The sequence below is a fragment of the Homalodisca vitripennis genome, chromosome 2 (assembly GCF_021130785.1).
Source record: "Homalodisca vitripennis isolate AUS2020 chromosome 2, UT_GWSS_2.1, whole genome shotgun sequence".
In the NCBI taxonomy this organism is placed as follows: Eukaryota; Metazoa; Arthropoda; class Insecta; order Hemiptera; family Cicadellidae; genus Homalodisca; species Homalodisca vitripennis.
The window spans coordinates 80,691,558-80,715,427 of record NC_060208.1 but is presented as its reverse complement, the minus strand read 5'-3'; the positions used below and the strand labels follow the sequence as shown (position 1 = coordinate 80,715,427).

Below are 23,870 nucleotides of genomic sequence, written 5' to 3'. Positions count from 1 at the left end.
AAATTTTCTAACCGAGCTTACACAGGCTGACTATGCTGCACAGCCCAATACTTATTAAATAACGGTTGCTTGGAAGACTATTTCTCATGTTTTCATCTTCTTTACTACGGACTACTTGTAAACGAAAGACAACAAATCACCTGGTGATCAATAATAATCTATTGTTTTTTAAGCTCTGCCTCACAATGAACTTATTGCTCAACACAAGTAAAATTGACTTGTTTTAATTACATTAATACTTCCCTGGTATCTAACATAATGGTTTTACCCTTTACATACCAATAAAATTAAGGAATAGATTCTGAGTCCAGTTTAATTTGTTTTTTCGAATGGTAATGCCACATGTCTATAAAATATTAAGTATAAATTGTTGGATGAAAAAATGTTGTCATTTTTATTGTTTTAATTTATTTTTATATTTTACAATATTATTTCTTCATCCCGCAAAAAGAATTTTAGAGGTAATGCTAAGTTTACAATAGATAGTACTTGTACAAAATATGTTGTAGGAAGTATTTTATTAATAAATTTACTGTTTAATAATAAAATCAGTGAATATGCTGTAGTTATTTTCCATTGTGAATAGTGTTTATTCGATTAAGTTTTATGTTTATCATATATGTTTCGTTTAAATGCCTTCAAGCCATCAAAATATTTTTGTGAACTTTTATGATGATTTGGTCCAATAAAAACATTTAGCTTTTCATGTGGTATCTTCTGTTTTTCTCAGTTATATAAAACATTATATTGTGAGTTAATATTAGATAAATTATTCCTCTTTATTGTTATCCATGTTGCAACATTGACTGCAGCTGTCGGAAATCATCTTTGGCACATCATTATAGTGACATGATTGATTGTTATGCAAATAATTCTGTAATCTGGGTCATTGTTATATTTATTTGGCTTGTTATAGTGCTATACTATTATTTAGTATGTTTTAAACCGATAAAGGCGTGTTTGAATGCATATTATAATAGAAAGACACATCTAATTGAAGTGTTAGGTGATAAATGTGTGTTTCATTCAAGGTTTAAAGTTAAATACAGTGCACAGTGCTTATTTAATAGTATATGACAATTTAGCACACTAGTTAGCTCTGAGACTCCACTTATAACACAGTTTTGACTAAATACTAATGAATAGTTAAAAATATAATTATCTGTTAACACTAATGGTTTATAATGTATACTCAATATAGAGTTTAGAGTTTCTAATGGAAAAATATATACAGAGTATAAATATAAGCAATTAGTATGAAAAAAAAAAAAAAAAAAAATATATATATATATATATATATATAATATATATATATATATATAACTAATTGCTTATATTTATACTCTGTCTATATTTTTCCATTAGAAACTCTAAACTCTACGTATATATATTTGAATGTTACCGGTAGTGTTATATTCTATTTTGCAATAATTTATCTATAAACCCTCTTCACACCATGAGATATATTGAACTTCTTGTTAGATTATTAGTAGTTGCAAACAGGAAGTGTGGCTGACCCCAGATAGTTTCACACACACAGCAAAAAATATATTTACTATAAATGCCGTGCATTACCTAGCAAAATCATGGTTAATGGGACTAACATACTTTAATGTATTTAATGCAAAATATAGAAAGATTGGTTTTGTTTTACCTTCAGAACTTGATTTAGTAGAAGAGGTAACAGCGTTGTTAGCTTCAGATTCAATTTTCAGTTCAGAACCATCACTTTTAATTAATGTTTCATCACAAGATTTACGTTCAGTGTCATCAATATCACTAGTACTTGCAAGTATAGTTTCTTCTTTCTCAGAACGTTTTTCATTATCATGTGACATTTCAACCAAATTTTTACTATCTGTTTTTTCTATTAAACTGGTACTTGTTGGTGGAATGTCTTCGTTTTGACCGGCAATTTCACAAGAATCTTCTTTTATTGCAATAACCATGGATTCATCTACTTCCATGTTCTTCTCTTTGTTCTCATTAATTCCCTTATTCATAAGTTGATCTTCAGACTTTGTTAATTCAACACCATTTTCAATTGTACTTTCAACTTTAGTTGATTGTGACAATTCCGTGCCAACTATCTTAGTTTTATCTCTAGGGACCTTGGCCAATTTTTCTGCTGCAATTGTTTCTTCATCCTGAGAGTCAGCACTATCTTGTGTGCCAATTTCAATTTCATCAAACACAAGGTTCATGTTTGATGATGAATCACATTCTGTTGTTTCTTCTGTTGGCCTTTTTATTTCGTTATTTTCTCCACAATCTTTTTCTTTTTCAATAGTTTCTTCTGCTTTTTCATGTACATGTATGTCGTCTTCAAAAACATCTTTGATTTCTTGAGGAGTGTTTGCATTTTCACTATTTTCAGAAACATTATCATACTTATCACTGAGCTCTATAGATTCAGTGCCATTCAGTTCTTTTTCAATTTCTTCATCAATTCCAACACTACCTGAATCAATACCTGAAAAATTACAACAATAATTTCAAATTGAGTCATTTAATCAGAAATCTATAAATTACATACTATATTTCCTTTTAAAACATAGCCAAAGGCACATTTGGTGTAGGTTTCTTTATTGTTCAACAGGTCCTAGTTTTTGTTAAATTAGATTTTGGTACATTCATTCAATCAAAAAATGTTTATGCTTTGAACAAATGTTTCTTTTTGATATCTCTTAATCTTTCAGCTCTATACATTGCTATTGATCATAAGAATACATTCACAAACAAAGCACTAAACAATTATGACATTAATACAAACGTTATTTATTTCCTATTTTAAAACTGCAAGTAGACATAAAGCTAGTTTTTAATCCTGAATATTACTGTAAGAGGAACTCAACCAAAACAAGTTCAAGAGCAGCAATAGGATTTTTATCAACAAGACAATAAAATGGCTTTTTAATGTTTATAGACTATTCTTTTCAAGGTATACGGTCATCCCTAAAAGGTACAGTGTTACAAATATGTATTTATGTGACGAGTATCTTAGGTTCAAGATATAGAGGCAAGCTGAAAATATATCTATACAACCAACCATATTTGAAGCTTTTGTACCTCAGTTTTCTTTGTATGAATAAAATTATATTAAATGATAATAGAATATCAACCAATTATTATCATTATATGTTATAAAAATAGAACACTGTGTTTTAAGGATTGGAATCTTATCATCTTTATCAGGTTTCAAAAACCTTAAGGCATTTTAAACATGCACAAAAATTAAAACCTCTAGTAAATAAGTTATGTGGCATGAAATCTCTAAAGTCATAGATAGCAACTGAAAAAAGTTGTACATAAATAATTTGAGCAACATCTGAGGGTCCAATGTACTGTGCAGAACAATTGCAGTGAATACTTGGCTCGGTGCTTGCTCCAGTCACCTTGGATCCTCACATCTCGCTATTTTTTTAATATTTACAACTTTTTCAGTTGTTATCCATGACTTCAGCGAGTTAATCATCATATATTTACTACATGGTCCTTGTGCATGTTTAACCTTGTGCTTTAAAAGGTTTAAATAAATAAATAAAATAAGAGGATAGATTCTATTTCTGTAACATATAACGATGGTAAATATTTGGAATCCTACTATCCTTATAAATCATACATCACCGATGACAAATTTTAAATAAATTACACTATACATCATGAGTGGTATCAATTTTTAGAGTAAGCTTTCAATAGACTGACATGAATAATAAAATATCACCAAATTCCCACTGAGGATTTAAAATAACCCATCACATTCAAACTGTTAAAACAAAATTTAAAAAAATAATTCTTATAAATCTTTACTTAATTAGTTGCTGATCAGCTCTGTAAGTTGATGTAATCCTGCACCTGCAATTTCAATATTAAAACTTACCTAATAAATCTTCAATTTCTTGTACTATTTGAGGAGCAGATATTGTGTCTTCATCAATCTTTTTTAAAGGTGATCCCCCATCATCAGAAGATGATTCAAGCACTAGCTGAAATTCATCGTCAGAAATGTCTTCACAGAACCCATTCATATTTCCATTACACTTTGACTGATCTTCATCTTTTTCATGGATACCGTTTGTGATTTTTGTGTTGCTTGATAGTTTCTCAACAATAGATTTATCAAGGGAGCTTTCTTTAGGTGAGCTTTGACTATTCACCATCACAGTTTCACAGCTTGCCATGCTTCCATCCAAATCTTCATGAGAGATAGACGTTTCTAAATTCTCTGCTTCAACAGTGTTTTCTATCAATTTCATATTACGTCAGTCATCAGCTGTATATTTGTACTGGGCCACCTCTCTCACCTGAAAAAAACAAATAGAGTTAAACACAGGATTTTAAATATATTAATACGCTTGTCACTACTATTATCAAAGATCTTCAGTGTCCATGTATACAAATTGTCAACAAATGTTAACAAAAACTGTTGTGTTAGCAATTCTTCAATGTAGTGTAAACCGAGAAACTAAAAGAAAGTCATGACACCATCTGCGTAAACCTAAAACTCAAACTAATGATTAACAAAAAAGAATTACAGTAATAAATAATTAATAACTAGGCTATACAGTATTATACTGATCGTGATATTTTCAGGTTCTGTAAGCAAGTTTTAAGCTTCTTATATAATTTCACACGTCAGTGTTATGCATGCTGTTTAATGTCTAACATGTTTAACACGTAAGTTACTCGTACAATCATCTTAACCAAATTATAAGATGGATGTTACAAAATTTACGTTATTTATACAAATTAAAAAGAAAGATACCTATACAGGTGTTTTCTAAACAAGTAAATGTGTAAAAAGGTGTGTAACTATCACTTGGTGTTTTAAATTATTTATTCATAATAAAGAATGAACAGTAAACAAATAAATGTTTCACATTTTCGAATCGTGGAATTATTAATTAATTATTTTATTTTTAACTGAACGACTATTTAAGAACATTATTAGCTAATTATACATATGTCTTTTTAGAACTGAAGACTAAAATATAACACCAATTAGGTGGTAGACAATAGCTGTTACTGTTTTAAATAACTGAAATCAACACAGTTATAAATAATGATTGATATTAAAAGTAGAGTACAACATTGTTTAAATCTAAACAATATGGATGATATTTATCTATCCACTTTATGGTTTAATACATGAAGGAATAATACACTATTTGCAATTTTAAGTTTGTATGCAGGATAAATGAATCAAAAGGAATTTATATTTATATATATATGTTTATTTTAAATTTCAAAATTATGGAAAAATGGTTTAAAAAAATTAAAATTGCAAATTTAACGTTTGTTTTTCTTTAAGTTTACAGAATAGACAAGCTTAATTTCTTTGATAATATTATATATTTATGTAAAATAGAATTTATTGCAATTATAACTGAAGTGAAGAAAATGTAAACTGCATTTTAGATTATCTAATCCCGACAACATTATAATTGCAAAAGTGCCTTTGTTTGTTTTACTTTCATGTGTAAGCTGTTCAACCGATTGTACTACAATTTGATATGGCCAAATAAAATAAAAATAGAAAATATACCTTTTAGTTTTTATATTATATAACTATATAACACATAATGATTGTATTTATACATTGTTTATATAAAATTAGCAGTTACCAGTGGCTTTGCGTACAATTTCATGCTACAAAACATGTACACCATGAGAATATCCTTTTTAAATCGCATTCCAAACAATCCTGAGATAAGTGGTAGTCACTGACGGATATTCCAATATTTTGATTAATTTCATCTTTAAGTTTAAAGATGGAACCCTGAAGTCGTACAGTGAAAATGTTTTTAAATTAGTAGGCTACCCCTGCAATTTCTCGCATTTTTCTCCAATATTTCATGATATTTTACTGAATAGCTCCGACTCCAGTAACAATTGAACTATTTTAGGCCAGTGTAGAGTAATCCCAAGTTTAAAGTGAGACTAACATTGAAGTCCTTAGCTTTTCAATTAACACACTTATAATCTAATAAATTATGACATTGTGCTGTAGTTGATTAAATTCCCAATAAAAACAAACGAGACAAATAAAAGTTTCTGCACATAACATGACATTTGTAAAGTGTAACTGATTTTGACAGATGAATGACAACAAACCATATTATCATCTGTGTAAATGTGTATAAATTATTATAGTTATTATTTTTTACTTTCACAGGTGATTAAAAACACATTTATTTTTATTAGGGTGGTCAAGGACGGTAAGGCATATAGTCCGAAGGGATTTTTGAAATAGGAATAGGCCTATGGTTTTAATTTATAGGCATATTCCTATTTCATGTTAACCAGAGACTGTAAGAATACCCACATAAAATTTAAATACGATCAGTCAAGTAGTTGTCATATGACTGAGTAACACATACACCTGTCCTGTAATGTGCACGTAGGCTATAATTTGCACATTTTAGGCCAAAGATTAAACAAAAGCTCACATAGAAAGATGTTCTACAACTTTTGTTACGAGTTATCTGCTACAGTATTTAGTATTTTTACTAAATACATCTCTAAAAAAGCCTGATTGAGTTGAAGTCTAGTATATTATTACTTAACCATACAAAAGGCCTCGTAAAAAAGTGAAGAAAAAGTAATGAACTCATTCATTAAATCAATTTCAAAATGGATCATAGAAAGTTGTAATAAATTATACATTGGCTATTATAGAGATTTACTCTTGAAGACTAAATAGACCTAACTATCGAACAAAGAGTAATAATAAAAAGAATTCAATTGATGCATTGTTAAAATAATTATGCTATACCTTTATGTGAATATTATCATATGTTTTGAACCATAAAACAGTAAAGTTGAACAAGTTGGCCATGTTGAAAATAACAGATGCAATTCAGACTGAAGAATAAGTAAACCAGAAGAGATACAAGACTGAGAAAAACACAAGCAGCGTAAAAACATCAGAACTATTTTCTTCCGCTGAGACACATTGGACCTGCCTGTACAACAAAATCAGCCAATGCATTTTGAGAATTATTTTAATCCAGTAAGAAAATAGGCAGCTAGCCTACATGCATATAAACAACCATAAAATAAAGAAAAAATCAATTGGATTAATACTGAATGGCGTCGACGTATTCATCCGCGCTTAGTACAAAGGGCAAAGTGAAATCCTCCATGCTGTCAAACGAACATTCCACCCGTAGCTTCCGCAGTCCACACCATGCGCCTATACTTCCCTTCCACGGTGGCACGTATTCAGAGCGGTTTTCGGACAATTTTACCGGGGCCCGGGCCCCACCACATGTCTATCTGACGGGACCGTCTCGTCGGACGAGATAGCTCACTGTAACGCTATTATAGGTTAAATTTGTAATATAGTTAATTACAATTTCGAAGGAACTGTGCCTATTACTTATAAAACCATTACGGTCAAACCCTGAGCAGTGAATATCTGTACTATCATTAACAAAATAATAAGAGGCATGGCGGGGCCCGGCCGAATACCTTTTCCGAGGCCCACCACAATAGCTGAGTACGGCCCTTCCACGCCGTTGGTTTGGTACGGTATTTGTATTATTATGAGTGTGACTCCTTAAAAAACGCTAAAAACAGAGTATTTAAAATGTTAAAATATCTACATCAACGCAAATTGCATATACGTAATTTTTGTTCTTGTCACACTAAGAAATCAATAGTAGATCTAGAAGTTGCATTCAAACAACTCGAATTTTACTGAGCTTTAAGAGTTCTTAAAGACATTCAGGGACCATACGAAGTTTATTTAAATAAAATTTACATAATATAGATAAGAAATGCTTATGGCCTTCTCAATGTCGAAAGAAAGTCAAAATTAGATAGTGAAGTCCAATATTATTGGTATCGTCTCAGGGATATTGTCCATATCTTTAAAATAACAACTTACAGTGTATAATAATTTAGCTACGAAATATATTACAGATACATCATTTATAAGACATATTATATTCATGAATATCCTAACTAATGTTAGTTCCCAAATTTGATTAGTTTTGCCCTAAATATGTTGCTACTGTGAAATCCTAAAAATAGGCATCGTATTAATTGCTTAATGCCTCACATGCCTAGCTCTAATATTTAATGCAACTGCAAAATAGTCGAGCATTGATCAAACAATCGTTGAAAATCTGTGTGCGTATCTATTTCTTCAATTTTTCCCTTAAAATTATACATAATCATCTTAGATAAAGTAAGGATTCTTCTACAAAATCAAACACTCGTAGGCGTTAAATATGTTGCAGTCCCTAGAAAACTACGCATTTGTGTTTTAATGTTCACACATCAAAAAACGTGAAATTCTAATACTGTTGATAAACTATGATTATCACATTTTAACATGAATGGGGAATAACCTTGAAATTTTAAGAAATTATGATGGTATATAACAAAGATGCAGACGGCTTTTAATCGAAGTAAACTTTTGAACCTACGAATGTATATATTTTCTTGATCAGGGGAACAATGCAAACTCTATTACGGTACCGGAAATACCTTTGACTGGAAGTAGATTGCAATGGTCGGAAGTATGGGATTTTTGACTCAAGTAGTCTTCTCAGGCCTATGTATATAATATTCTTGATCGGGGCAATAATGTAACGACACAACTGCACCGGAAATAAAGTAGACTGGAAGTTAATCGATGACAAGGTCCGGTTAATCGTTTTACATAGAAAACTAGGACCTTTCGGATTCCTCCCTGCTGGCTTATAATAGTTCAAGTAGTAACTGAAACTGTAGGAGCTGTTCATTTAAATGTTATGGAATCTTGCAGAAGACTTAGTTACTTAATTGGTACTTATAAAATCTTTTTCATTCGACTTCAAGGCACCAAAACACTGTTCTTTAAATTTAGTTCAACTATTCAGAAATATGGAGGTTGGAATATCTTCCAGTGACCAACACTAACCACAGGAGTGTTTATTATACAATTTTAAATTGTATATATTTGAAATTCCTGTTATACAATAGCAAATTACTTGCAATGCCGCTGTAGAACTGCTAGACCATGTATAAGGTAAAAAGAAGAACAGGATCACACGGAATGTGTCCTAGTTATGAGTTAGAAAAATTGAACCATGGCGTTTTGAGATATGATATCTGAACTCTTCATCAGGGTTTAAACCAAGAACAAGGGGGAAATCTAAGACAGTAAGCAAATACAAAATATGATGATAAATAAGACAATGTTAATATCGTAAGAAAAAAATAATGCAACAAAAACAAAACATTATAATTGAGATCAAACCTTAAAGTCAAATGACGCACAGAAAACATACACAACTAAAACAGACACAACATACATTCCAGGGCAGGGTTGACTCACGAAGAAGAAAGCAAATACAGACTTTAGAAACGTTTTTTGTTTCGGTTTATGTAACATATAAAAGTCCAAAATCTTCATAATCCTATTATTCTTTCAATGTTTGAGGGCTGGAAATGAGTATATATGGCATTAGAATTTGCCCACGCTTTTTCACAAAATGAATGTACTTTTGGTAAAATGACAAAGTTTTGAAACGTAAAATGAAAACAAATTTTCCCCCGTCAAAATAATGAGTTAAAACAGAAGAGGCTAAATATTTAAATTAGGTAATACATTTTGAAATTAAATTAAAATAAAAAAATAAAAAATAAAATTAGTGTAATTTTCCATAACCAAACCCACTACTAAACAAGGGGTAATTAAAATCTAAATAAATAAAAATTTTATTCAAATACAAGATACTGTTTTATAAGCTGTCTAGGTATTGTATTGATGTCTGCAGTATTGTAAGATGCTGTCTATTTTAAGCAAAATATGTTTTTCATCACTACCTTTGTAAGATGCAATCATACTTAGTATACATATAATATATTAAATTAAAATACCGTGATTGGTCATTTTCAAGCATATTATATGAATTCAAACGTTAAAAGGCTGTTTAAAAATATATTTAACAAAATTATTAAAATATATGCGAAATTAACAACATTTATCTTCTCTAATTTAGTTGTTAAAAACCTTTGAAGTCTAATCTCCATGTTACAGCGTCAGTAGGGAAAAATATTAATGCAATTTAAAGTTATGAGTGAAATAAGTTAAAATGTCTATTAAAATAAATGCAAGCTATTTTTCGTGAAGTTGCTTACGTTAAGTTCGATTCACTCGTAGATCAAAATGTTTAAAAACTTCAACAAGAATATAAAGTAAAGTGACAATTTTGTATCTTATTATTGCTGATTTGTATTGAAGTACATAAATGAATTTAGTAAGTTTTAATTAAAGAAATGCAGTTTTGAGAAATACGAATTATATTTATAAAACCTTTAACACTTCAAACGTTTTGTAAGTTTCAAAACACTGTAAGCAAGGTGTTCAAAAATGCTAGAAAACTGTAAAAAATGTAGTTAAGACTTAAGAATAAGAATAAGAATAATATTTTTATTCATAAAAGTGTTCCGTACATATTTTAAAATGTACTTTTAAACTTAAGTTTAAACTTCTGTTATGCCCTAAAATTTACCATTTTAAATAGATAAAGAACGTAAAGAAAGTAAGTCCACACTCCCCCTTGCCACATTTCCTTTGAAGTCACCCTCGCTGTCAGCCACAGGGCCCGATTCCTGGCTAATGCAAAAATGTTGGAAAGTGCTTTTTTTTCATTAATGTGGGAGTTAAAATTATAAATGTGATACAGCATTTAAGAAAAGTGAATTATTTCCCTTTAGGACGTGTCTATAATGTTTTACAGACAAGATAGACAAATCAACATTTTTCAGGATAAAGCCACTCGACAAATGAATTCCTATCATAATTGAAAATATTAAAAACCGATAGTTTTAATAGTTGTTTAAGAGAACAAATACCCACAACCGAACAACCAATTTGTATGCTGATAAACTGCATCTGCAGTTCCAAATAATCTTAAATCCTAACATTCATTATGCCAATCCAAGTAGTAATGTACGATTGTATTAATCAATTGTACGTGCAAATAAACTGTTACAGAGGCCCGAATTCCTATATCGTTATCTCGTAAACTGTTATAAATTTACTTAGTGTATGGTTATCGGCCAATTTCGTGAATAACAAGAAAATGATCAAATTCAAATAAGATGAATATCAGAAAAACTGATTCGTAAGTTAACCTGATTATCAATTCCATATATTTACTTAATAGTATTGGATAACCATTAAACATTACAAAGCACATTGTATTTTATCAAATATATAAAATATATATAATATAATTATACGCTAGTACAAAACTATTTCGTAATTCTCTAGATAGATGAGATGTAATATTTTATAACATAAAAAAGCGTTACGCTCAGTTGATATTATAAAGAAGTTCATATTTTTTTTCTTTTTTTATTAAAAGCGTCAATTTTAAGTCTGGAAGCTTGATATTGAGAGAGTTGGGTGATGGTCGATCAAATATGCGATGAGGGCAGTTAGTGCTGATGAAGGAATGTTGAAAGAAGGACTGAATTTTTTACAATTTATGTGATTGTATGTTGAAGGTGTGAAGAAGTGATTATGCATAAAGAAGATAATAAAGCGAGTATTATAAAATTTACAAGAAAATGTGACGAGTAAATAAATATGTAATTTTTAAATTGTTTATAATGGTTTGTTATCAGCAATAAATATTACTGTTGAATTTTTCTAATACGTGTATTTGCAATAAGTTTCTTTAAGACTGCAGATGCAGTTTACCAGCATACAACTGGCCAAGAATCATTGCGAACACAATTAATTGCTTATTTAAAATAAAAAAAATGCGAAAGAAATCATCGTTACTCCATTTTATATAATTCAATTAAAACGCCCTTTAATTGCTAACTATGACGGTTCAAAACATCAGAGAAGATACCAGTGATAGAAACTAGAATGTATATTCTTTGCAGTAGTTAAATTCCAAAATCTACTATAGAAAAAGTATAACTAATCTGAGATAAAAACAGTAGACGGTATGTTAAGTTGATTTAAATAACTCTCAATGATAGAAGCCGTGACAACTGCCTGCTGTAGAACAGTTACAAGCTAGTTATTTTAATTGATGTAATATGATTCTTTTAGTATTCGTCATTACAGTATTCGAAGCACTTCAAAGATACTTAAAGTAGGCCAGGCCCGTTTAGAAGTCATATGCAGCATGCCAGAGGGATGAAAGAACATAGTAAGGCATAGATAGATGATCGCAATATTATTAAAGTGCCGCGCCGATGGGAAAGAACCTGTGCCCTTCCTCGAACAAGTGAAGACATCCAAAATAATTACTTTTATCATAACATGTGCTGCGCTGTTTGTTCTAAAGCAGGTCTTCAAACCTAAATAAATGGAAATAAAGGAAGGAATATCCTTTCTTGTCACACGTTGTGTGGCCCAAGAAAAACTATCAGATCGCATTAAAATTTTTCATAGATTTTTTCGAGTAATTTACAAGCTTCCTCCTTATCTTTATCTGCGCCTTTTATATTTTTTACGGAAATAATAATTATTTCTCCTCTCCATTTCGTCCCAAAATCAATTTTCATACACATCGTGTAGTTGAAGTCACTCTAGCACTGAAGTAACTGAGGTCTATATCAAGATCACTTTTTGAGAGCTTGAATAAAGCAGTTATTCTGGGCCACTGTTGACATTTACAACAACTGGTATTTCTTATAACAACAATAAAATTGTTGTAACACATTTTATTCACTATTTCAGGTTATTTAATATTATACAGTACGTTTTTTCACAGTGAAATACATTTTTAATACGACCAATGCTAGAACAAGAAAAGAAAAATACACATCCATGAAGTAAAATTTGTGTGACCTCAACAATGAGCACCCGTTGATTTACTCGAGTCATCTGATAATACTCCAAGGAATGTTTGCGGAATAGTTTATAATCCCTATATGTGCCTCTTTAACCTTGAAACGCAATTATAATTAATGCTTGCTTAACATCTAAATACGAAAAAGACTTGCTCGATAAATTCAATAGCATAATTACAGCGAAGTTTATTAGATTTTCACATTTACACGCTTGGCTATTTAATACAGCACAGAGGTTATGGAACAATCCGGTTTAAATGTTACAAAGTTGGCAACAGAGCAACATAAATAATAAGTATGCTCATACAGAAAGTTAATTTTAAACATCAATCGTTGCAACTGAACGGTAATCAATACTCGAATGAACCGATGGTTGTCTACAGCTAGCCAACAAAAAAAAAGAAAAAGAAGAGTCGTTTTCACTTACCCACACAGCACCATCCACACAATATTATATCCTCTTCAGTAAGAAACCCCTCCGCGCGCGCACTACAACCTTGCGCACCAGAAATATAGTTCCACAATAATTGGTAAATAAAAGTCCCAAAAAACAGTATTACGTTAACAAAATATTTTATTTCAAATATATATACCTGTTTATACGTTGTTGTAATTTGAATAATAAGGAATTCTACGTTTATAAAACGTTTATAATACCGTTCTTGTAAAATATAAATGAATTATTTTCGAAATAAAAATTACTCAAAATATATGAGTTGCTCTTAAATTTAGATTAGCCATTTTAATTATATATACTTAAGTAAATGCCAAAGTTCAAAACAACTAGCGTACTAAAATTGCGTTTATTTATAAAAACACAAATAAAAGTAAAATTAGAGCTTGGTTGCCATCTAGATGAAACACAACAAATAAAAATTAACATTTATAATCCCTTTTCAAAATGGCAGACGATACCACTGGTCCAACACAAATGTGATCCTTATCTAAATGATTTGCAAAACCACAATTGCTTTGAAGGTTTTTTGTTACTACCATTACTTTTTCTCTTTAATTTTATTTACTCATTGAGAAAACGTAAACCAAGTAATGTTTACTGATACGATCAGAACATTTTATAAGTATGTTTCGAATTAGTTATCTCCGTTTTGTTACTTTTATACTGATGAAAATACAAACCTAATATTAAAGAAAAATACAAGTTAATAGATATTATGGCTCATAATATGAAACCATAAGTAGTATTAGACAACATGAAATGGTAAATGACATGGACATCTGGTTTGTTTAGACATGAATTGTGAAATCAACTAGACTTGTTAGTTCTTGTTCACTGATAAGAGATAAAAAGGGACTGATAAGGAGTTGCTGAAGGCGGAGAATTTGTTTTTTTAGACAAATATGCCCCTAACTACAACTTATACTACATGTATTCGTAACTTCAGTATTGTGATATTTTTCTAGTAGGCCTACTCCCACGCCGTGATACCAACACTGAACTACGTGTTACATCCATCTAAGGTTTTCGATGGCCAATCATTTTGTTTACGCAACGAAAAATTTATTATATAACAACACCGAGTTACAATAAACTTGTATAATTACATTCAAGTGTTTGTATCCCTAGATTAGGTGATCTGTGTTGTGACAAAATTCAAGTGTAACAAGATACGATTGTAATATTTGTGACTAAAAGATAAAATAGTTCACACTGTAAATGATTACACAAAGTAATATAACAAAGCGTTCTTGAATACGATTGATATAACCAGTAATTCATGTATGCCACCACATTTATTGTATTCAATTTTGTTTAGAAAAGTTACATACTTATATTATTTTTTTAAATGTCATCCAATATTGGTTTTAGCACACAATATTTTGATTAAGTAATGCTTACAAGCAATATATTGATTAATGTGAATTTTCAACCAATATATATATATATATATATATATTTTAGTTTGGAAAAAGCCTTCTGAAACAAGAAAATATTTGGACATATTATTGTAATTCCCATGCGTATTCTTCTCTATTTTGTTTTGCTATATTAGGCCTATCAGTTGAAAGGAGAACTTTTAACGTGTTATTTGTGAAGTGGGGGGGGGGTTCAGCTGCTTTAACGTTTGGAAAAAGGACATTTCTTTAGCTTGCAATTACGCCAACGCATATTTTAAGGCATATCCTTGTATCATAACGACTTTATTAATTAGTTTACAAACTAGCTCAATATATATATATATATATATATATATATATATATATATATATATATATATATATATATACACACAATTTTTTATATGTTCTAACGTCCCTCTAACAATTTAGTCTTCCTGACAAGATTATCTTTAATTGTACCCAACAGGCCTGAAGCTCGGTAGATATCTCAGTGTTTTGCGAATTACTAGATACAAACTCATACTCCACTTCAAATTTCCTAGAGTGTTTGCCCAAGTCATTATTTTTATTCAAGAAAATAAAAGGCTACAAATTTACTGTACGAGATGTGCACATACTCAAAATACTTTTCCTAGTTATTATTATCTGTACAAGGGCCATACATGTATGCTGTCAACAAGTTTAAATTTGATAAATGAGATAAAAAGTAATATTGAATGACAAATTGAACGACACTAGACGCAAAAATGGGACAATAAATGCGGGTTTCAATCAAGATGCCAAGCTTTCCTCTTCTTAGAATAGAAAGAGATATAACAATAGAGACCCAAGTAGAACGTTAGGGGAGGGCAGGAGAATAAAGGGCGCACGGCAGAATAATGCCGTATTTAAATACTATTTAAAACTTTACAGTGTTGCCACAGTTTAATTTCACTCAAACGAGTATTACATTATTTTAGAATACCATTTAAATTTGAATAAAAAAACGAGATTCATACTTCTATCAAAGATAGACATAACAACATTCGAAAAAGAAGCATTTTATTTAAGATTATCTAATTGAGCACACACTAAAGTTGAAATTGTTGTAAAGTAGTAAGCAGTAATTAAAATACAAAATATTAATAATAATTGCAAAACAACGTAGAAAATATTCCTCCGCCGTGAGGAATACCAACGTAACAACGCGAAGTGTTCAGCTGTAACAATGCCACCAGCTGCAGCTCAGCCACCATTGGGCGAACGTTGGCTGCCCTGCGCTCGACCCCGATTTCATTACTACGCCAACTGAAAACTTGGCGACTCGGCGAGTCGACCTATCCACACAAAACCTTACAGTACATTGCTTCTTCCGTGCCGTCGCTTGTCAGTCCTCTTATCGGAGTGACTCTAGAAGGCTTTGAGAAGTAGACGATTATTTTAGTAGAGCATTTTGACCTTTCGAGCGTGAGAAGAGTTCGTTTGAAAAATAAATTTACATTTTTAACAAAATTCGTTATATACGGCGTAATCCAAAAAGTAATATTTATTACTAACAAAAATGGCAAAGTGCTAATCTAAAGATTTGTATTTCGTTGACGGATATTTGTTGGTAATAAAATATTAAAAACACTCATATACGCTACAACCAAAACAGTTTATGGTAATGTAGTAAGAATCAATACAGAAAAAATAAACTTCTAAATAGGTAAACAATTTTAATATTTTTGAGGGATTGTGAACTGATGTCCTATACATAATTCAAAGTAATCTTAGAAAAAACTGCTGATAAACAATTATTTATACTTCATAATTGGGCTGTAATTATTTAGAAGTTATAACCGTAAATCTATAAATAATCAACTCGTAAACAATCAATAAGACAACGAAATTTGAGTTTGTTTATTTATTAAATGGAATAGAAATTCATGTGACAAACAAGAAAAAACATGTACAAGTTAGGATCACATCCAAAATGGTCATGTGACTCAAAGAAGAGTGGAAGGGGAAATAATGTGACCGTAACCGAGATGGTCACATTGATTTTGGGAACGAAGTGGCGTAACAGTAATTTGATAAGTAAAATCGATGAAATACTTACAGTTGTGATGCAGCGATGGAATATTACTGGAATAAATAAATAACGACGGCTGGGAGTACAAGATGGCGTTCTCTACTACCTCACTTCGCTCACTCCGCTGCGTTACTGAACCAGTCGGAGGGAAAGGGAATGCGACGTTGCAAAGTGAACACAACTGGCAACACTGTATAGCTACGGGCCGCTTTGTCTCATTGGTGGCTGCGTGCCACAACCTAGCCATGTTTTCGGAATAGCTAGTAGCATTGAGCTATTTATTTTTAGTTTCTTTTTAATCCCTATGATTACAGTTTAATTTATTTTATAATAATTTATCATGTAAATATACAAGTATTTCATTGCATATCATTTGTATTGCATAGTATATAAATTAATTAAAATACTAACTTTTCAAAAAATATGTAGTTAATTGTTTGGTTTCTTAACCTAGAAATGTCCAATTCGTTGTTGAATGGATTTTATTGTGCACGCCGAATACACATCATGAACAACGTTCGGTTGGTGGCTATATTTAGGCCAATTTAGTTTATATAATTCTTTTTGTTCATAAAATATTTTTCAAACACTCAGTTTTTTTTCACAAGTTAGGAAGTTGCGTTCATTGAATATTTGTGTTTTAATGTAGAGTTCTTTCTGAAAACATGAGTTCAGTGCAGGGGATTCCGTTATCCGAAAATATATTTTCTTATGTTCATTGAACTATTTATAATCTGTATATAAGTGTGTTCATATGGGCTATACTAAGATTATCAATGAAGTTTTGATACTCGAACTATATTTGAACTTCTCTCTAGAACTCTAGATACTATTTTATAAATTATTTTGTTTAAATGCCGAGGTTTTTTCGTCACTTTCATTTAATTTATTTCTATAGAAGGGATTAAACGTCCAAATTTTAAACTTTTAATTTATTAGTTAGATGTATGATTGTGACAGATGTATGGTTGTCAGTATCACTAATAAGTATTGGCACCAACAAATAATGAACGATTTTTTGGAAATGTTCTTGTAATTACGGTACGCAAAATAGATTGAGAAATGTGTCATGCCAATCATGAACCTAGATGAAATAATAATAATGTCCTACAATATTAACAAATAACATAAATAAAATTTGTCTTTTCATTATTATATTCAAGTTTATTCCCATTTAAGTGAAACCGGATTGTAATCTTTTTCTTTTTCAGATATAACTATATTATTGTTCACAATATCACGCACACATTGGTTTTATTGTGCACTATTTTGTATCAATATTATTTAAATATAATTGGCTCACCGTTCTGGCTGTATTGCTTCCATTTTTATTCTTATTTTTCTAGAGTTTACGTCTCTTTGTCAGTTTTGTTTGTATTTTATTATAAGTTTAGACAAAAAGTGAATTTGTTTTTGTATCCCGTGATAAATAATAATAATTCCAGTATAAATAATTCAACCAACACAGTTCGTTATGTTCCACATAACAAATTATTACTCTTATACTCATGAAGTCATGTGCTATGTACGACAAAGAATTAGCCTAGAATAGCCCTATACAATGTTAGTTTCGAACAGCCTACAGCATTAATATTTGTTTCTGGCACTGTAGCCTACGTAAAATGGATCTAAAGCCAGTGATAATAGGAAAAGAAAATACTGATAAACGAGTTAAATCTCGTTTTCAAAACATTGTTGTCTACGTTTGTGATGACAGTGGCAGTGGCGTTGCCTTCAGTACTAGTGAACGCGAGTGGCTAGATGAGAGGCTCGTGCCTGTTTCTGTTATCGTGTCGGTAGTGGTGGGGTATCAGTGTTTCCTGCCGTTGCCAACTGCCCAGCGGAAAAATTGAAGAAGGCGGAGAAATTCATAGCCACGTCACCGTTGTATTCTGTTAAAACTGGGATGATTTTGATATTGATTTATTTTGCAAACGCCTTTCTCACGTTCAATTTCATAACGTCATTCATCTGGTACTATTTCGAGACTTAGATGTAATCTGACAATTTGTTGTGCTATCATCACTGCGCTTGTCTAAGCTAAAAATTACTCTAGCTGCCAACCTAACGAAACGAAAACCTAAGTTGCCACGCCCTGAAATAATTGAGTGTATGGATTTATTACTCAGTAGTTTCTTTGCAAATACACGTTCTGCTTTTTTGTAGTTTGAATCGTCACGATTACGTCATTCCTAATACAGACTATAAGTTTCTATGAATGATGTACACTGTATACAAATTAGAAAAATGTACAAAATGACTCTTCACCAGTAATATTATAATCGGAATGATACCTCCTTTTATCTAGAAAGTGTATATAAAAAGATTTGAAAGTATATAGGTAAAGTATATAGAAAGCCTTAAAATGTCCAAAAGAAGAAAATAATTTGTATGTTAATGAGAATCGCAGTCTTATATTATTCTATACGGTTGTAATTTGAAACTTATTAGGCCTGTATCTACAATGCTAAAAATTAAATATTTGACAGATGGATAGCGAAAATTTAAATAATTTACGCCTTTTAGGACACTTTTAAGAGACAATGACACACACACACACACACACACACACACACACACACACACACACTCACACACACACACACACACACACACACACACACACACACACACACACACACACACACACACACACACACGCACGCACGCACGCACACGCACACGCACACGCACACACATTTATATAATTAGGCTGACTAAATGAAAGTACAGAAAGTTACTTTTTTATACATCTTGAAATGTAGGCCTAGCAAGCCCAGTGAATGCCCAAACATTGGCACTGCATTTGGTTGCGGTTTTCCCAAATCAAAAACATTTCAGAACATTATACCAGGGGTCAAAAAGAAAAATGTTTTATGTCAATTACTATTTGTCCTATTTGTCCTTAGTGGGATTGAGTATGAAATTTAAAATATTTTATTACTGCATCCGAGTGTACATTCGGAATTCAGGGAAATGTTTCTGGCCATTAGGATCCAAAAAAGAAAAACTATATACAATATTTTTTATCGTTCAAATAAATACAATTTCATTAGTTAAAAAAACCTAACACCTGCATTTTTCAATGCCCAAAAAGATCAAAATAAATACAAATATTTGGATGAAAAATATAGAAATATAGTACCCTATTATAAATTAACTTGAATTTGGTACCAAATGGAAGGTATTATTTTTGTACAGCCAAATACAACTTTAATTTTTCAATAACTCCAAAGGAAATAATCCGTATACCTGAAAATTCAAGATATGTTCGAGATTTTGAGGAGGTAAAAATATATTTTACAGCATATTCTACATGGAGTATCAAATTAATATGATTCATCCCGTCCATGTATTCTTAATGCTTGGATGCTTAAAGTAATTGGCCAGTATTAACAGACCTTCAGTTACCTATATAATGGAGCTAAAGATCAACAGGCAAGCGAACTCAGCGTGCTGGACTAATTAAAAAAAGAAGGTGAAGCGTATAGACCAACGCGTTGGGCACAATGTGTACCAAATGGATTTATAGGTGTATAAAAATTGCATTGTTCAATATTTGGCTATTATTTTCTAATGAAAATTTATGTACAGACACCATGTGAAATCCGCTTTAGTAAAAATCAATAATACGTTACATTTTTCAATATACAATTATAGACGTATTTTCTCACTAATTAATTAAGGAATGCACATTGTGTTTTTCACAATTTAAAGGCGGAAAACAAAATTTAGTTGTTATAAAAATTGAACTAATATTTTCCAAATGGAACGTAAAAAGACCATTAAACGCAAATGAGACAGGAAATACCTTAAAGTTGTAGAGTTTTCTCTCTAAAGTCACATTGGGCATTATTAGAAACATTAATGGATATCACTTAATATACATTTTTATGTGTTTTAGTGTAGCACTGTGAGTTCAATACTTGTGTACTTGAATAACTCCAAAACTCGGTGTTGCACTGAAATCATCCGCAAACAAAGCCGAATGATCGATGAATCTTCTAGCTATTTTCATTAAACTTGATTCTGAACTCTTAAGAAAAAGGTCATTAGTTTCGTTTTCGCATTTGAGAATAATAAGTTTCCGAGAGGAATTGCTCGAGTGCAAACTAAGCGCAATATTCCTATTGCCACCCACAAGACGATAAAGGAGACCTAAGGAAAAGTCCGTCTAATGTGCACATAACTCAGCAAAATATCGATTAGCGATACTATCGTTGAGAAGCAGTATCTCTTCTGATGTCTTCGAACCTTCTGGAGGCCAAGAAGATTAATTAGCAGAATACATTTTCTTTAACCTGACCTTTCTTCACTAGGACAGCCCAATACTCAATTCTGTCATTAGGGCAGAAGAATATCTGACGCTTTACAGAGAAAAGCAAATCCCTCGTTTCTCTACCTTTCAAACCTGTTTCTCCCCTCCACCAATGATGCAGCGGATATCCAAATATTAGTGCAGTAAGCAAAGGACGACTTTTTCAGAGTAAGTTATAATATTATTCCTCTGAGAAACTGTTTCTCAGTAAAAATGAAGGGACACATTCAAAAGCACATTCAGGCTTGATCCTGGGCCTGTTAACAGATTCCTTAACAGCCTGATCTATTAGAAGCCATCTTGAATTTAATTACTTGTTTGATCGAGTTTTGCAAGATGCATTTTTCACAGCTGGTATTATTATCTGTATGTGAGAGTGCAACGATGTCCGAGCAGTAAGACGTAAGATTTTGGTTCTTACTTAGAGATAGCACAGGTTCAAATCCTGTCTGTGACCTTAGCACTCTTTATCAGTACCATTATCATGTACTGTTTTGACTCTCCTCCTTATTTTGCTTGATAAGATCCTCGCACAGGCCAATGGCCCAAGATAACAAACAGAATAAAGCTTAAAAGGGGACCGACCTCTCCTTAAAACAAATGTGCCCAAATCTTGTTGGTTTTCAATACTATTGCACTGGTTGGACAATTTAGTTAAGAAAATAGCTATAACTTCTAAAAATGTCCAAGAGCATTTGGAATCTTTGAAATGAGAAACTAAGGTATACTAAAAATAAGTACAAAGGTGAATTAAGCTTTAACATTGTACTTTTGGGGTAAAACAACATGTTGTTGAATACAATCGGTTCTTAGTGAAATTTGCAAATCTTAGCGTAGTCTATTGAAGACCAGCCAAACTTCATTTGACAAATCAATGGGTCTCAAATGCTGGTAGTCCTTGTGCATTGAATGCAAGCTAGTCAAATTCTAGCACCAAATCCCCAGAGGATATCTGAGAAAAAAAGTAACGAATGAATCTCACATGAAATATTGCTAGTTTCACCATATTATATAAGTTCTATTGTAGATTTTCTTCTAACTTTAGTGGTTAGTGATTTATTTATAAGATTTTTTTCTTAATGTGTAGGCTCATACACCAAAATTGTACCGATTTGTTGCATCTTCCTATTTGCCTATAATGGAAATGGATTTTGTGAGATTGCAAAGCTACAACATGCTTTTTTCTACATTAGTTTAGGTAATGGAAGACGTTTTGCTATATTATAAAAGTATGTATGGTTAATTTACTAAAGGATTTTCATGTTAATAAAACATAAATCTTCAATAATAGAGGCTCAAAACCTTTTTGTGTGAACTTTGAAAATATTAAGTTACTCGTACATAACTTTTTAGAAATAAATGTAGTATATAACATTTTAAAGCAATTAAAAATACAATCAATATTGCTATTTATAAATGATCTTAAAATGTTATCAGTAAACATTGAAGTTTTAGCTCAAGTTTTTTGATCATTTATATGTTTATTTTTACATGTAAAGATTTTTGTGCATATTCAAAAATTAAGACATGCCTAATTTCATAAAAATCAGACCTTTCTTCATATTAGTTCCAATTTACCTCAAAGTTTTAATTCTATATTTTAATTTAAATGTTTTATAGCTTTTGAGCACGAATTTTACAAAAAAGGAGGTTTGAGCCATTTAATTATCTGATGGGTTACAAATAGTGAAAGTGTCATTAAATCATTAGAGATGTTCTTAGGAACACTTTGCTTTTTTTCTTACTCAAACAGGGCTTTATGGGGTAAAAACACAGTTTGGACATTTTCAGAAATATATAAATTATTTCCAAATGCCAAACCAGTTAACAATAGTTCATTGTTATTTCGTCACAGTAAGTTGTTGCCTAACACAAAAATATGGACACATAATTCTGTACAACTCACTTTTTAACTAGGAGGTTCCCAAAATAAATTAATATTTTCACTGTATATCAAAATGTTATATCTTTTGTCGTTCTGAATAAAACTTTTCTTATACTAAACTAAAGTGTAGAAATATAAGAAACATAATTTTCTTTGCTTGAAAATCATAAACAATCTCTTTACCATAGATACACCATGAAAGGGCAGGAACACACTACGTACAGCATCGCTGGATTAATTAAGGATTAATGTATCATCCTTTCTCCTCAATCAATTTATTTACTATCAGCAAATGTACTATAAATATTGTTTATTTTAGTGCTAAATAACATAATAACATGTGACTTTTAAAATTTGTGTTTTTAAATTTAAAATGCTAGTAAAACTTCAATTACTTGTAAATATACTAAACTTAATTTTAAACAAATTAGAAAATTTACTGATATTGTTACGTTACATACCATAATATAGGAGCAGGTTCTAATTTGAATTGACTAAAATATATTGATGTCAAAAATTAATTGAATTTTGAAGGCTAAACAGCTAGAGTTATAGGTAAAAACCTAGTCTTTCATGGATAATATATTTACAAATCTAGTTTTGAATCAGTTAAAACAATTAGTACAGATGTTTGTTTAACTTACTGAGCACAATTTTCTTTTTTTAGAAATCCTTCTTACAAATAAACACTAACAAGTGTACAAAAATGAAATGTTAATCTATACTCTATGATTAAATTCATCCTAAATTTCAAATCACAATGTCTTGCACTTTATGAACATATTGTTTAAATACTGGATTTTATTTGAAATCAATAACAATAAAAAAGATTAATTACACAAATGACAAAAATATCCAAAGTAATAAGATATTAGCATAAACAAGCTAAATTTCTTATTGTTGTAGAATTTATAAAATATATATATATATATATATATATA

General features: G+C 30.7%; 1 protein-coding gene across 5 annotated transcripts in view; it reads right to left on the bottom strand.

Annotated features, from left to right (window-relative positions):
- LOC124354249 (activating transcription factor 7-interacting protein 1) overlaps positions 1-23,870 on the bottom strand; it is a 67,412-nt gene that overhangs the window by 22,711 nt on the left and 20,831 nt on the right. For 2 of the 5 annotated variants that reach the window (XM_046804562.1, XM_046804566.1), the window contains exons 1-3: positions 16,754-16,872; positions 3,881-4,304; positions 1,655-2,473 (exon numbers count right to left, since the gene is read on the bottom strand). In XM_046804562.1, the coding sequence (XP_046660518.1) occupies positions 1,655-2,473; positions 3,881-4,256 (1,195 nt within the window). In that variant the 5' untranslated portion in view covers positions 4,257-4,304; positions 16,754-16,872. Of the gene's footprint in view, positions 1-1,654; positions 2,474-3,880; positions 4,305-6,775; positions 6,905-13,240; positions 13,292-16,753; positions 16,873-23,870 lie in introns of those variants that run through there. The other 3 variants (XM_046804565.1, XM_046804564.1, XM_046804563.1) reach the window with 3 other exon arrangements.